Source organism: Falco punctatus, assembly GCF_963210335.1.
Source record: "Falco punctatus genome assembly, chromosome: 9".
NCBI lineage: Eukaryota > Metazoa > Chordata > Aves > Falconiformes > Falconidae > Falco > Falco punctatus.
The window spans coordinates 234,021-250,253 of NC_137589.1; the positions used below are offsets into that span (position 1 = coordinate 234,021).

A 16,233-nucleotide genomic window follows, 5' to 3' on the forward strand; every position below is an offset into this window, starting at 1 on the left:
CTCTCAAGCATTCATATTGGAAAGTATATTTAGCGTAAGTTTTGGTCAGGTTTATAAATTATTTATATATCTGTGTATATATACACATACATACATATATATACACACACATATATATGTATGTATAGAAAGCAGCTGCTGTGTGATTCAAAAACCATGTAACATGGCAGTATAGTAAATAACATGAGAAAAAAAATATAAAAATGAAAAACAAAATACTAAAACTAAAACACAAACCATAAGCCTTGGTCAACAAAGAAAATACCATTTAAAACCATCAATATCTCTATCTATACAATCCAATGTACAAAACCCCAATGTGGTAAAGATATATAATGTTAGGCATGACACCTTTAAAAGTTTATAATAATGCTGAAATAGCTTTTCCATATTGACAAACACTTATTAAAAGTTGAAAGTTGTGAAATCTAAAATACATAACATCTCTGCTGTCTATTTAGAGTTTTGGCAACAGAATTGTGACATATATATAAAAAATAATTCCACATTTCTACTTGATGTCACATGAACATACAAGACAGTGAGGTATGTGAGGCTTTTCTCGAACAGAGTCCAGATGCTGAAGCATAGTGTACGATCAGCAGTCTAAAAATGTGGCACTCGGGACTTGATTTATCAATACAGCTGTTACGATTATGTATTTCTGTATACTGCGTGTTCCTTCCCCTCCCTGCTACAGTGTGGTTTCACGGAAAATCTTCTAATTTCGTAGGCATCTTTTTCCTGTTGCAGAATTGGCATTTTTTTAAAAGGAAAAATAAACACAGGGGGAATGATGTAGAAAATATAAACGTAAAGAAAAAAAATGATATTTACCACCACATCACTGCACGACACAACACTTGTGCACATTTGCAATAGGTTTACCTGCCCCAGCAGCTATTCGAAAGGACAGGAACACAGGCTGCAGTAAGTTAGGGAAAAACAGAAGTTAAACATTTGAAATATGAACTTTTTTTTTTTTTTTTTTTACAGTCAGTAGTAAACACAAAAAAATCCTCCATGACTGAAAACATGAAAACAAAATGATACAATAGTGTTTTTGATTAATCTAACTACAAAATGCACAGGGGACCCACATCATCTCCTTACAGATCTCTGCTCCCATTGAAATCTGAGGGAAAACTTGCCAATGATCGCTGTGGGAAGAAATTTGGGTCCCACACGCAACTCCCTTTCATCACAGAATTAGTTCCACTGAAAGTGCCATGCTAAAAAAATTCATGTTAAGTACACTGATGACAAAGGAAATAAAAATTACTGTTTCTGAACTGGCTGTCCTACAGTTGCTGACATGCTGGACTTCTCATTTTATTGGAGAAGTTAGTAAACTTCTGTTTTTTAAAATCTGACTTGGATGATTCTGGACCAAATATCTCAAGTGCATTCTTCCTTAGAAAAACAACACCCTGTCTCACAGGAACTCTGACCATGAAAGTAAATATAGGTATGTATTTGTGAATATAGATTTACATGTATACATGCAGACACACATCTGCTACTCATTATCTGTCAACTACTCATTATCTGTCACCAAATTATCATTCAAGAGCCTTAGCACTGCCTCTAGAACTGATATATTACTGTTGTACAGTTTAGAAGGTTTTGCAAGTTTCTGGTTGAGTTTTTATACCAGCTTTCAGAGGTTAGCTTCTACTCCCTGATCATCTTTTTCCAAAGAATGCAAATACTCAGTTTTGCTGTATTTCTAACTTAGTTTTCCATCTGTTATCTTCAGCAGAAAAGACTACTTGTAAAATTAATGTCTTTTTCTTCACTTTATCAATGAGTATTTGTTTAATTCTATATTCTCATTTGTTGCTTAAATGTGGAACTGCCAATATGTTAATTTACAAATAAGCAGCTAGGCACCAGCTTAACTGAAGCTATGTATCAATTTTGATAAACCATTGAAAATACTTTTGTTTTATGACAATAGTTGTAAGTGCACAGACACTTGATCCTCTTCATTTTGTACTGTATCATGCTTTCATTCTAGCACACATCGTCCTGTTCTTTGTTCGATTTCATACAAGTATCATCACTACTCTCATATATTAGCTGAAGTTCAATTCAACTTTAAAACATTTTTGAGGCTTTAAATTAAAAATAGGACAGAAATATACTTGAATTAAACATCAGATTAACAGAAACTAGTGTATACATTCTCCTTCCCAAACAAAAAGACTTAGAAGATACAATACTAACATGTTTAATTTAATTACCTTGTGATCCCCCATGCAGACATTTGGCCCAATGTGGTCATATATTACTATCTTCTCATCATTTTCTGACTAGTTGAAAAAAAAACCACACAACAAAACACTAGTCAGTTCAAGTATTCTTTAGATTACAGAAAGAGAAATAATGGAAATAATTTAAGCAAATAGTTCAAACCAGTTTCTGAATGAAGTGGTATTAACACATCTTTGCTTGACTTCTCCAGAGAAAGATCATGTAGACTGAATTTTTATGTCCAGTACTGCTTGCAGTAATTTGTGCCATTTGTCCACGTAAAATAAGTCATGAATTCACTGCATCTGCTCCTTGCTTCTGGGACCTCCAGAAATTTCAGTGAGTAGCACTTGGACAGGTGAAACAAATGAGTCAGTTATGACCGTGTTCCAGCCTTTTGCCGGTGAAATGCAGCTAGTGCATTTGGCCAGTCCTTTTTTTAAGAACTACACACAACTTTTATCCAATTAGGTGCAATGTATCTTGTTCTTTAAATCAAATGCAATCCACATTGTCTTATAAGAGCATTTGTTTTCATCATATAGGGGATTTTAAATGTTCAGAGAGAAGAATGAATTATAGTTTATAAGTGTTAACCATTTCTATGAGATACATTTCTTCATCTAAAAAAAAGCATTGATTTTAAGAAAATCAGCAAACAAAATACGACATTCCTCCAGTCTCCTTTATGAATTGCTTTCATTTTGTTCCATGTTGAACTTTATCCTTATACACTGACTTCTTTAGCATTTGTAGCTTAATGAATAATAAAATGTACTCATCTTTCTGCCATTTGCAATGAATGTGATTTCCAGAATCTGTTTTGATTCTTTAGTACAGTACTTCAGGAACAAATACAAACACATTGCCATACAAGACAATTTCTTATTATGCTAAACAATTCCTATAAGCTAATTAAATCTGCAATTTGCACACTCTCAAGTCTCTAGTACAATCACAGACGTACTTTAAACTAGTTGGCAATACTAATTTATTTTGTATGAAACAGTCAAGACTTGCTCATCTGTAATCAGTCAAGTTTGACTGGGCAATAACTTTATATAAACAGTAGCATTTAGGACTATAAACTTAAAATTGAATTATCTTTAATGCAGTAAGGAAGCTTAAGGTCAGATTTACTTTATAGCACGGTTGTCTGCCAACAATATAAAAACATAACCTTCTGCATTGTATGCATGAGCACTTTCCAATATTTCAAGATCATAATGCCACTAGCATCGGAAGTGGGGATACATTCATCAAAAGCGACTTGATAATTTACAAAGGCAGCATAAAATTGTGGATTTTCAACCGCATAATCTTTAGACAGATAAACAAATTACAGTGGTGCACAAGCAGAAACAATATACACTTGGCTGAGCATTCATTACTTCATGCTATCAGGCATCAACGCAACTCCCTAGCAGTGGGCAACCTTTGGTGTTTTAGGGCTCAGGAAGCATAAAATAACATGATGGTGAGGTAACCGACCATAGCATGATAGATGATGTTGCATGAAAGCTGTTTACAGCCCCATGTCTCTACAATCTGTAATGCCTACTGTGTAGCTGAACACACCGTACAGTGTGGCAATTTGTGCAGACTATCCTTTCTTTACATAGGATTAAAATGCAGACTTGCTGCAGTTTGTTTGAAATAAAATACAGAATTGCTAAGACAGAAAAATAAGTTCTTTATTTGCCTATAAGAAAAGTTAATAGCGCAAAATAATTACCCGCATAAGAATATTCAATTGCTACTTACGACCAAAAATTCTTTAAAAATTCATATACATTTATATTTTAAGAATTTTTTACTGTGTAATCTGTTAATTAAAATTTGCATTTACTTTCTTCACAGTTCGTTTTTAAACTTCAAAGCGTAAGTCTCTGCAATGGAATGAATTCTCAATGGCAAGGCAAAGACTGCTTACTGTGTAGAACCACATAAACTTGTAAGGCCATTTTGCCCTTTCCTCTATCAGTTTAGCATTTTCTTCCACTGAGTATTTTCAGTAAGTTTCATAGGCCAGAATTACAGTTTGGTTTTGATCTGGATAAGCTAACTCCCTTCTTGGTATAGACTCACTGACTTAACCATGCCAGTTTGGCCTCGTCTCCATCTGCAATTTTGCATACATGTTTCTGGAGATGTCCCAAACTGCATGCCCATCATTTGCAAATGTAAAGCTGCAGAGACAAAATTATATGCATTTTTTAAATGTAAGCTTTGAATGACCCAGCTGACTGGGTTTCTGTTCCATGGAGACTGGGAACCGGGCTAAGTGACCTCACAGTCACAAATTTCTTTAATGCTCTAACTTTGTTTTGCTTTGTTTAATTTTCTACCATTATAGCCAAGTTATACCCCCCTAGATAACCTGAAAGAATTCCTTTCCCTCTGTACTGTTTACACTCCTCAAGCCTTTGTGTACCCTTCTATCTCCTTATTCATAGCTTTAAAAAAAAAAAAAAAAATCTTCCCTCATTGGCCACTCTTTCCACAGTTTTAATCCTTTGTTCTTCAGGAATTTCATGGGTGCCAAGTACTATCTGTAATATTTTGGGTAAAGTCTCACTTTTTGTATGATATTTCAAGAAGATCAAATAACATTGATTTTGACATTACTATTTTACTTTATAAGCCGGTATTCCTCTTAGCTTCACAGCTGTTTTTATTAAATACTGCAGTACTAAAATTTTGGGGAAACTTCAAGATATCATGCAGACACTTCTTACACATTAAAATGTGAGGAAGTACATCAAACTGAAATTTGCGTAGCTATGGAAAAAATGTTTTCAGCCCTTCAGTGAGTTATATACTGCAAAGCAAACAGTATAATCATGAGATAAATAACCCTGATGAGGGGGAGAAACAGAAGGTTATAAACTTCAGGATAGCAAGTTTTAAGAGCTTCATTAGAAAAAAAAAAAAAAACATGAAGCTGTAGAATATGGATTTATTTGCGAAGATTATTTTCTGCAATTAACTCCCATTAAACTGCATTAATTATACAGGAACATACAGACAGACACATGACTTCGGGCACTCTTGGGTTTGGTAAGCCTGTTCTGTATGAGGGAGTCATACAGGCTGGTCAGCCAGATAACCTCAGTGCAACAGTGCTGAGAAGTCACAGCACATTCATTCCTGCATCGCGCTCATGGCCACGGCTAGCACAGAGGGAAACATTTAGCTCAGAGCAGAAAGGCATGGGTGAGAGCTCCTTGTATCATACACTGATTTCCTGATGTGTTCTTTCAAACAACTGATAGCCAGCGTAAACAGTACAGGTCCTCAGTTGCCATGAACAAGCACACTGGAAAACACAGGCAGTGTAAGTTAGCATACCTAACCGGCTGACCTGGTTCAGTGTGTCCAAGAAAGGAGGAGAGCAGAGCAGGGTAAGCAGGAGAAACAAAATGAGATAAAAAGGAAAAGTGGAAGGCTCCTAAACTATACTTAAGTCATTTAACCTTGGACAGACCATCACCATGTTAACCATACCTCTATACTAAAATCCCAAGAGGAACTGTATGTTCTAAAAATGTGGCACAATCGTATTTTTAAAGGTCTAATGGACTGTCCAAATTTAGGCACTTAATTGGTGTACCAAAGTTAGGAGCCTACCCGCTGGAGACTGCCTTCATTCTGGGGACAAAGACAGGAGATTTGGCCCATCTAGGATCTGATATGTTCTTGGGAAATCCAGTCCTCACCATCCATCAGCAACACATGGAACCTAAATCTACCAGGCTTGTAACTTGGGTACCTCAAGCTGCTGCTATACAGGTTTTTCTTTCAATAGCATTACTACTTCTCCATCAGCAGCTGCTCCTAGTTACTTTTGTCTGCATTTGTGCTGAATCCTTAGTAAGGACAGTGCTGTTACTTAGGTTACTGTATAGTGAACTGAACTGGGGGACTGATGTAGGTTTTTTATTTTTTGTTATTCTTTTTTAAAGCAGGCACAGTTTCCCAGTGCTGCACATCCCAGTACAGCACTGACAAGTACAGAAGCAGCACAGAAGAGACGACAGGCAGCCAGTGTTGGCAGCTCAGGTACCTAAAGAAGTTTGTGAAAGCTCGTGCTTTGGTAACTGCCAACAGGTTAACCGGGACAAATCCACATTCTTGGGTGGAAAGCACTGGAGGCATAACAGTTCATTATTGCTGTCTCCAGCTTGGCAAGCGTTTGCTACATGCAACTGAAAATTCAAGGACAAACAGAAGTTTATCAGTCCTACCTACCCCTGCTGAAGATGAACACAATGCAGAGGCAGCGGGGTGGCCGCAGCTCTGTACTTACTTTCAGAATGAGCTCCTTGGCTGAGTGGGACATCAGGATTCTGTCGCACCAGGCTGGACATCTCGTGTTCATGTACTGCCTTCCCTGGCTAGAGTCCTCACTGTATGGATAACTGCAAAAAAATCACAATCACAACCATCAGCAACTTTTTGCAAAGCTGCCTGAAACCTCTGGCCTAAATGACCACACTAACTAAAAAAATTAACTGGCAAAATCCAGCTCTTTTAGACACCTCTCGTAGTTACTTATCTTTCTTTTCTCCTCCCCCTTTCTTTCTCATGTGCTCTTTCTCTATTTCTCTTCTCTTATCTACAATCCTACTTTAGGCCAACATGTTGACACATACAGTTTCAAAACTCACCTCCTACCTTACATTTCTGCATGTGAGAGTGTTCAAAGACAGCAGACTATTCATCTGTGTGAAAGTACCAAAGTCAGCTCAACAGCTCAAGCAAAGAGCAGGCTGTTGGCTATGACTACGGAAAACAAATGGGCAGAAGATGAAAAAGGAAGTCTAGGGAAAAAACAAAGGTTAATCTCATGGGAATTCTTTGCAGGATTCTCTCAAGGAGAGCTATCCAGAATAATTTAAGAGAAGAGTCCAGAGCACTGGGATCTCTGCAGCTGTACACAGACCCCACCTGTACGGATCCTCTAAGGCTGCCAGAGAGGAAGGTATGACAAGAAAGCAGGCTTCTCAGGGGATTGCTTCAGAACCCAGGGATTAGGAATGTGGTTTAAGGAAAATGATGCTGACTACCTTTATATGAAATTGCGTTAACAACAAGTAAATTATTTTGTAAAGACATCAGGAAAAGAAGCTGATTAAATGGTGGCTATGTTGTGGGATCATTATAAGCGTGCTATGGGATCTCCAGTGCATTCTAACTTACCTTTACAAGGCAACAGAAAGTGTTTATTTTAACCTACAGAACAGTCTAAAATAAGTTAACTCAGCAGGCCTGTGTGAGCCCACAGGCTGAAATCACTTAAGTTCCTGAAGTGGCCACCTCTGGTTCAACTGTGAGGACGCCAAGGCCAAAGTTTTCCTTGTTTTATCCAAATGTTCTTCCTGGTTTAATATGATTGAACTTTGAATTTGGTGAGGGCTCATCATGCTGGAAGGCCACTGTTTTCCCAGACCATTTCCAAAATGGCATGGGTAAGCAGCCAAAGAGCGGTTTTGGAGAAATTCAGAGGGTTTGTGACAGGCTCAGTTTCTTGAATATTGGGCCTGAATGAATTGAAGTTTGTTCTTGGTAAAATGTCTTTAAAAACCCACACATATGGCTGGTGCATGTTATCTACATATATATCTGTGGGTGTATTTAAAATTACATTTGCATTTTATTCTGCTCATCGCTGAGTACATAAAGGAAACACCAAGGTTTTCCTGATACGTGTGTTACAAAAATTTCTGGTATTGTAACAAAAGGGTTTGCACGCTTGAAGAGAAACTTATTTACCACCCTGCTTGGTGTGATACTTTGAAACTGAGACATACAGCTTTCTACCAAATGGGTTTACAAGCTACACTGCCATTAAAGAGATTAGCCGTGGCAAACATCCAAGAAAAGCGTACTGAACGTATTGGAACAAACCAGTGATCTCAGTACCTTTTCCACCTCATCAAACCTAACAAGACTCATTTTCCAAACATATTATGAGATTTCAATTTGCTGCTTCACTGACATACAGAAGTACAGCTTATTTTTGAGTGTCTGTGAAATATTTTGATGATGTAATACTACCGCTAGTAGAAGCTCTTTGTCTGCAATTTAAGGGTTGACTTTTTCTGGTAACCTCTTTCCTTAGTTACTCAAGAACCCAACATAACTGAAGCTACTTTTCATGAACAAGGTAAAGAATCAATCACATTTCGTATAATCCTTCCTTTTACAACATTAACTGTATGGCTTTTGAAGTATGATGTTCCATACCTGGAATGATCTGTTACTGCTATGTCTTAGAGCATTTCATCTACATTCTAAGAGATGGTATTTATCAATTTGCTTTATTGATCTTAATGCTTTCACAGGGTGAAAACTTCTGCCAATTTTTCAATGTCTTTAGTGCTGATCACCCAGTCAAGAAGTTACTGTAGTTTACAAGTATCTTTGACAAATCAGATTTCTAATGGCTGGGGCAGAGATGAAAATAAATGCTGCAAAAGTTATCCAGACAAAATAATCGGTAGGCAATAATTTAATACAATAAAGTGGGGCAAGCTCTTCTTTTTGTAAGGCAGCATCCTTCCTTCAGGCCAGAAGTGTGGATCATCCTGTCTTGCTGCACTCTAATGGATAAGGCTTCTCCCTCCCCGCCACCGTCTCTTTGGCTTGTGCCTCACTCTCAGTGAAATGTTGACACAGAGATAGTAAAAAATCCTAACTAGACACTCCCCCCCAAAATAATGAAAACTATTTGCTCTCCTCCATGCTCTAGAAGGGTCACAAATACTTTGGAATAAGCGGGCTCCTTTTGTAGATGGGCTCAAAAAGTAGTCATAGCTAAATATGACTCAAAATTGCTGGGAGGGATTCTTTTCTGTGACCTAACAGGTTGTGGGGACATGATAGTTTATCTTAGATTTCTGCAAATAAAAGCTCTATTAGAGGTTTCTGGAATAAGACTGTCACTGATGAAATTTTCATAAAACATACTGCTGAATGTATACTCTTCCAGAGTAAAACCTTTCAAACGACATACACTCCAGTAGCTGTCTTCATCATCCTGTTCCATACTTAAATGAATAGTGGAACGGTAAAATAGCATGACTGCTTCTGGAATTGAATCATCTTCTTGTGAACTCTAAAACTTTTACTCAGTTGGAGCATTAGTAAGGGTTTTCTCCCCTATGGATACTCTGGTGCCTTACTTGATGTTACCTCGTTCAAATGCCTTCCCACCAGCTGATGGGATTTTAAACCAGTCAATAGAAGCAATCGAAAGAGGAGACAAACAGATGCGTAAGCATTTCAGGAAGTCAGGCTGATGATTCTGGTGCTGCCGTAACAGAAAGATGCTGCAAAAATCAAAGACACAAGGGAAACGCCCAAAGCCTCAGAAATGCCACATGGAACAGCACTCAATTGCAGTCTTGTACACAGACTCTGTCACCAGAATGCAGCCTTTGGGTGTGCTGCTGCACTCCCTGCAAACACACATCTCCTGAAGCTGGCAAACTAACTTGGCCTCACATCTGTGAAGGCAGCAGAGTGCCCAACGGGATAATTAACAGGTGAGCATGTCTTTCAGAAAAAGCAGGACATACCAACACAACACTCATTTTGCTTCTCCAATACAGCAGCTGCCCAGATAGCCCAGACTCAAGACGGTACTCAAGAAACTGAAAAATATTTCCACTGACTTCAATGGGCTAACCAAGATATAAGTGCACTAGTACACACTTCTATTTGACTATTACATTTTTGTTCTCTCTAGGGTGGCTTCATGATTTACCTCCTTTTTCCCTCCTTTCAACCCCTCTTCTCACCTGCTTCTTTGAAATAAAGCACAAATAGTCTTTTTTTTTAAATAATAAAGTAAATTTAAATGTGTGTGCATGCAAAAAGCAGAACTATTCTTGTAATACACAATCTTCCAAAGGACATTAAGCATAAGATAGTCTACTTTCAAGTGCATCAAAATAGCTGTTTTGCTGACATCTCCAGCCTTTTTTAACACACTCCTTCCAGGCAAGTAAGAAGCTCACAGTTCTTAATTCAAGTTTCAGTTAATAATTCCAGTTCCCAGATTTTCTCATCTGTGAGTTGGATAAACAATTACAGGTTTGATAAAACCAACTGTAGATCTGATAAAAGAAATTGTAAGGACTCTACACCAAATAATCAGAAGTTAAAAATTCCAGTACTAATCTCCCAGAGGGTAAGCATTGGGCCACCCTTCTGTGCACGCATTATTAGTCTTGACCATCAGAACTGTGACTGTGGCAGAGAAAAAAGGAGAACTGGTTCCCTCAGTCCCTTGACTAGACAGGAAAGAATGTTGGTTTTGTTTTTTTCTTTCAGTAGCATCCTGCCTCAATCACAATCTGTCTAGTGCAATGTACAGAAAACAGTGATCTTGAGAATGACTAGTGAGTGCTCACGTAAAAATGATGGCATAACAAAGGCCTCTAGGAACCTCTGAAATATAAATGATAAATAGATATGATGCTAACACACGCAGGTGCTACAGATACATTAAGACTGTATGCACTTCCTGCCTTTAGCATTCAGCACGGTTGCCTTTTGTTAACACACTGTATTACATATATTTAAAAACACAAATGGGGAAATGAGGAATTCCATGTGGAACAATTTTTCTGCCCTGCTTAAAATAGTGGCAAAGTTGAAATTTAGGACCTTAACCGCTCACGTTAGCAAAAGTAGTCCATTATTCTCTGTGTATGCCAGCCAGTACAGTCATGCAAAATATACTTTGACTGTATATGCCTTTGGATGATGGACAGACAGGCAGTTCTGAAGCTGGAGAATCCATGTAAGAGGTTTGTACAGTTTATCTCCAGTTGTCCAGGATTTCTTTTTTCTCAAGATGCTCCTCCTAGCTGCTTCTCCATCTTATTTCACAAACTTTTGTTTCAGTTATGTTCAATTTATTTAATCAGGATTGCTCTCAGGAGGGTTTTTTGAATAAAACTTCCAAAAGGTACTAATTAAAGCAACATCATTAATGTTAGGCTCAGTGTTGTCAAAATTTAACCAAAGACTTCAAGGAATTGTTAACTGTTAATAAGGTGCAGGCTGTCCACTGGTAGGTATTTGGTATTAACTGGTATTACAGTTAATAAGGATGAGAGCCACTTGGCAATTGTTTGGGGAAAATAAACCATTAAGACCATCAGTAATATTACTGCAGCACTGTTGTTGACAGGTGCTGTCCAAGGTGATGGGACACCTTTACAAAAATACTTACTGCAGGCTGAAAAGTCCTCTGACATCATAAACCATCCTGTCAGCGGTGTTTTGACTCAAAACACAAGCCAACAATGCTGTGTATATAAATGTCTCTTTAACTGGCATTTCCAGTCAGGAAAAACACTCCTAATGAACTCTTCTCTTGTGTAAGAATGGATAAAATGTGCTGCTGAGATGGGTGCAATGTACTTTCTGAGAGGAAACAATTAATTCGCTTTGGAGTGTTATTACCTTTAAGAGCTGCCTGTCACAGGCAGCTCCGCTTTCCAGCTCATTTTTGTGCATAGTGAACATAGTGAATATGTCCTGTTGCTGCAAAAGTGTTTTGGTTGTTTTAAGGATTCTTCTTTCCTAAGGATTTCCAGTAGTGTTGTAGGAAGTGTGACAACATCCACTAGGCAACGGTGGGGAAAAATTAAGCTATGCAATGTTTTCTAGTACAATAAAGGTCATTCTGAAGACCTGTGTATCCTTATATCTGGATTCATATGCAGACATTCAGGCAAACTTTTTCATGTTTCAGGGAGTGGAAATACCTCCTATTCAAAGACCACTTGTTCTCATTTATTAATTGTCCCCACATTTTAGATCACTGAATTGTTTCTAATACAAAGTATTTGAGATAAGATGGAATTATTAAGCATTGATGAAAACCGAGCTCTTTATGGGAAGATATGAGACACAGTTTTATTTGGCCCATTTTATTTTTAAAATCAGGTATGAGTCCTTGCATTCACTTCTCTCGCTTTTAAGTCTTTCTGTTGAGAAAGAACTTCAAAAGGGGAAAAATCCCAAGCAATTTTTCATCAGAAAATTATTTACTAGTTTTGTATTTTGCAAGAACATGTTGGACCAATTTACCTTTAGCTTTGACACACTTAGTTAGATTGTCTAAGGTGCTTTCACCAGAAGCCAGGACAGTGAATACAGGCTGCCAGTTCAAGCTTTGGGTGCTTCGAAAGTTGTAAGGCCAAAGATATAAATAAAAATATTTTAATATTTTTATTGACAAGGTCCCAACTCAGCATTAGTGTGAGCTAGTACACGAGTGTGATTTCAATAAAATGCCATTCAACCAGTCAAAGTATGGCATCCAATTTTTGTCAGCTTCTAGATCATTAGTTTCTTCCTCCAAATTGAATTAGCATTTTATATTTCCCTGAGTCCGAAAGGGAGATTTGGGCTCCTTAGTTCTCTTCCTAACCAATGACCCCATGTAATTTATCTTCATATGCTCATCTTAGGCAGCAGATAGTTAAAGCTAAGCAGTAAGACACGTTGCTGTTTGAATTAAATTAGCTGCTTCATATGTACCAAAACACTAATAAGCCTTCATGAGGCTCTGTGAACTAACTGGCCATGATATGCATCTCACTTAAGCCAAATCAGGAGGGTAAACAGAGTCCTGCAAACACAGGACTTTAAACACAGTTAAAGTACAATGCCTTAAACAGCTGCTACTTGCAAAGGCTACACTAACACCATGGTGATCACAGCAACAATAAGAGTCAAAGGTGACAATAAAAAGGGGGGTCACCCAGGCAATGCGGCAAAGGGTAAGAAGGGTAAACAGGACTCAGGCCTTAGCTCTGGGCACAACACAAAACAGGATGGGTAATGACAGGGTGTTTTTCTTGGAGTCTTTTTTATGGATTTATGTTGGGCATATTGCATTTTGGCTTAACGTCCTTCTTTGGAAAATACATGTCTATAATACGCTTCTGAGTTAACATTTCTGTATCGCTAGTGTAACTCTGGACCTTTTTCAGTTAAAAAACCAAGAAACCCAGAGCCCCTTTCTTTTTCCAGCGAGAAACAACTGGCTCTTTACTTTCTGCCCCAAATGCTCCCCGTGGAGAAAACCTCCCCTTGCTGATTACAAACAACCTACGGCTAAACACAGTGATACCGTGAAAAGGTGCTAGGGCTTGCACCGTCCCGCCGGTGGCCAGTGCCCCTTTGCGGGGTCTTTAGGCTGGCCAGCAGCGAGGGGCTGACACGCAGCTAATAGCACTGGTATGCTATGCTGTGCTGTGCAATGCCCGTGGCATGGGGAGGCCCAGCTAACAAAAACAGGTTATTCAGAAACACTAATGCCTCAGCAAGTGGACAGTGAGTGACATGCTCTATTGCTTTAATAACAATAATGTTGCACTCTGCTATATGTATAGAATACCACTACTATTAAAAGTGGATAAATGTAATTATGAATAACATTGGCTTGTCGGGAAGGACCCAGTGCCGGCTTGTTTCAGCCAAACAGTCTGATGTTACTGTATGTGACTGTGATTGACCGAAATGGCTTTTCTGGGAACGTGCCGGGCTTAGAGAAAGTTACTTTTGGGATGCAATTCACAAATTCTCACACTGGAAAAAAATTACTGCAACACTGAGGCAACAGGTGGGACAGGGTTCTGGTTCCAAGCCACTGGGCTGTCAAACAGCACTTTCAGGCAGGGATACCATGAATGGCCTGGTTAGCAGCAAAGACCATAAGCTGTTTAGAATTTGCTTCACTTTCTGCTTGTAGCACCGTCTATGATCCTTACCTTACACATGGCATACAGTAATACTCATCCCTTGAAACTCCTTTCCATCATTGATTTTCCTCTCTTTTTCCCTTTGCCGCAATTCCTTAAAACAAACAGAACTGCTTACTTGGGTAATTCTACCCAGTCCCTCACAAATTAAAGAAACACCCTATTTCAACTTGGAAATTAATTGAGAATGATGGTGAGACCTGTACCGGTTTAATGTGAAGAGAGAAATGGGGATAAGATCTGTCTGAAAACCATTTCAATGATTAAATTCTAATTGTTTTGGAGGACATGACAGCTGTCTCTTCTACTTCCAACTGGGAAGCTGTTTCTGTGCTCCAGCTTTAGATGCTGGAAGAACCCAGACAACTACGCAATGTCCTGTGGGAATTTCTTCCTCAGGGTCTGAGGGATCTGCTGGTGATTTAAGATACCTCACTGATATCTGGAAGGTATTTAACAGTGCATGAATGACTACAAGGTGTTTCTGTTCAGTGGAAAAAGTTTCTTAATTGGCAGAAAAAACATGTGTTATAAAAGTAACTGAAAAAGCAAGCATAAAAATAATCTAGGGCTTTAACAGTTTTAAAACAGTACCTAACTCCCCCTTTTGTGAGACAACAGGACCCAGGAGCGTTACTGAGGGTAAGATGTTCTAATGTTCTAAGAAATGGGAATCCTATTTGCTTTGGGAGTACTGCACCAGTCCTGGCAGCAGATGATTGGTACACTCTGAAAACATGCAGGGCAACTGGTGAAAACACTGGTAAGTAAAGGCAGCCTGTCAAAATATGAACCATCATCTTGTGTTCCCATTTCACACCCAAGGGTGACAACGGGGATATGTACAGTGGCACCCACAGGACTGAGTACAAAAGGCAGAGCTGTTCTCTGGACAGTCTCTGCAGACGGGAAGGTACAAGTGATCACATTTAAAAATGGTTTTGCTTCATGCAGAGCAGACCAGCTCACTTCGTAGTGCAAATTAGACTAGAAAAAAATACATGTATCATTGTGCAACCTACTAGAATAAAACAAGGTCACAGGACAAAACGCAAGGGTAGAGAATATACAGATTATAGACTAAACAGGATTCGGGCAGAATAAGGGACCAGAGCCAGAGAGAATTCCAAAGAAGCAGTTGTCTTCCAATAGTAAATGAGATTCAACTTGTCTCCTGGTGATTGGTGTCAAAGCCAAGATACTGTCAATGCAGAGGGTCTGCTTGAGAAAAATACCACACAGAGGATATCTAAGACACAAACATATGTCCAACCAGTAAATTACATGACAGCCTAATGCAACAACAAACAAGAATAGGTCACTTTAAGAGAATGATTAATACATGAGATTACTGTGCATGCAGACTTATCTAAAAGCAAACCTTGTTGGTGGGTGTGAACTCTTGCTAAAGTCAGCTCCTATCTTTGCTATACAACACCTACAAGAATAATTATAATAATTAATGGAGAACAGCGATAAAGGTAACAATTGCCCACCTGTATACTGACTGACCACAATGTCGTTACTTCTTTTTTCACACCTACCGCCTTCTGCAATGATCGCTGACCACTGCAAACTTTTCCAGCCTCACACTGGGCTTGCTGTTTGCTCACAGCCAGGCTGTTCAGCCTGTGACTGACAGAGCTTACAGAGTTTAAAATTCTGAATTGTATTTAGTCTCCAATGGCTAAGGTTGCTATGGGCTACATTAGATTACAAAGGGTAATGAGAAGAAAACATGAATATTCACTATATAAAGTAAAAGGCCTCAAAATATAGGAGTATAGGAATGGGTGAATAATGTCTGAAAAATACTCCATTAGAAGGGGCCTTTATTTTGTGTGCAAAGATAGCAGACTTGTAATGCAGTCTGTGACTTCTTATTAAGCTGTGATTTCTCTTCCAGCCTGCCTTCGCTTTTGGCAAATTTTTGGAGGATCGGGGAAAGATCTGCTGCTGCTGAAGGCAGCGTGGTTTGTTACTTCTGTTCTCAGCCCAAGGGAAGACAAATGAGGAAAGGGGTGGGCTTCAAAGAGGCTAACCTCTTGACTGGGGAGAGGAACAGTGGACTCCGACCGTTCTCCCTGCTGGCTCGGGAGATGGCTGCATTTTAAGTGCAGACAGCTCTCCTGTGGCAGGTTGCTGGGGGTCTTGACTGTCAAGTGCAAGAATGTGCTGGGGAACCACG

General features: G+C 38.7%; 1 protein-coding gene across 3 annotated transcripts in view; it reads right to left on the bottom strand.

The window, feature by feature from the left end:
* Positions 1 to 604: 604 nt before the first annotated feature.
* The window catches only part of INPP5A (inositol polyphosphate-5-phosphatase A), a 257,116-nt gene continuing 241,487 nt past the window's right edge, over positions 605 to 16,233 (bottom strand). For all 3 annotated transcript variants that reach the window (XM_080401933.1, XM_080401934.1, XM_080401932.1), the window contains exons 13-16: positions 6,566 to 6,677; positions 2,247 to 2,315; positions 838 to 925; positions 605 to 744 (exon numbers count right to left, since the gene is read on the bottom strand). In XM_080401933.1, coding sequence (XP_080258059.1) covers positions 845 to 925; positions 2,247 to 2,315; positions 6,566 to 6,677 — 262 coding nt within the window. In that variant the 3' untranslated portion in view covers positions 605 to 744; positions 838 to 844. The remainder of the gene's footprint in view (positions 745 to 837; positions 926 to 2,246; positions 2,316 to 6,565; positions 6,678 to 16,233) is intronic.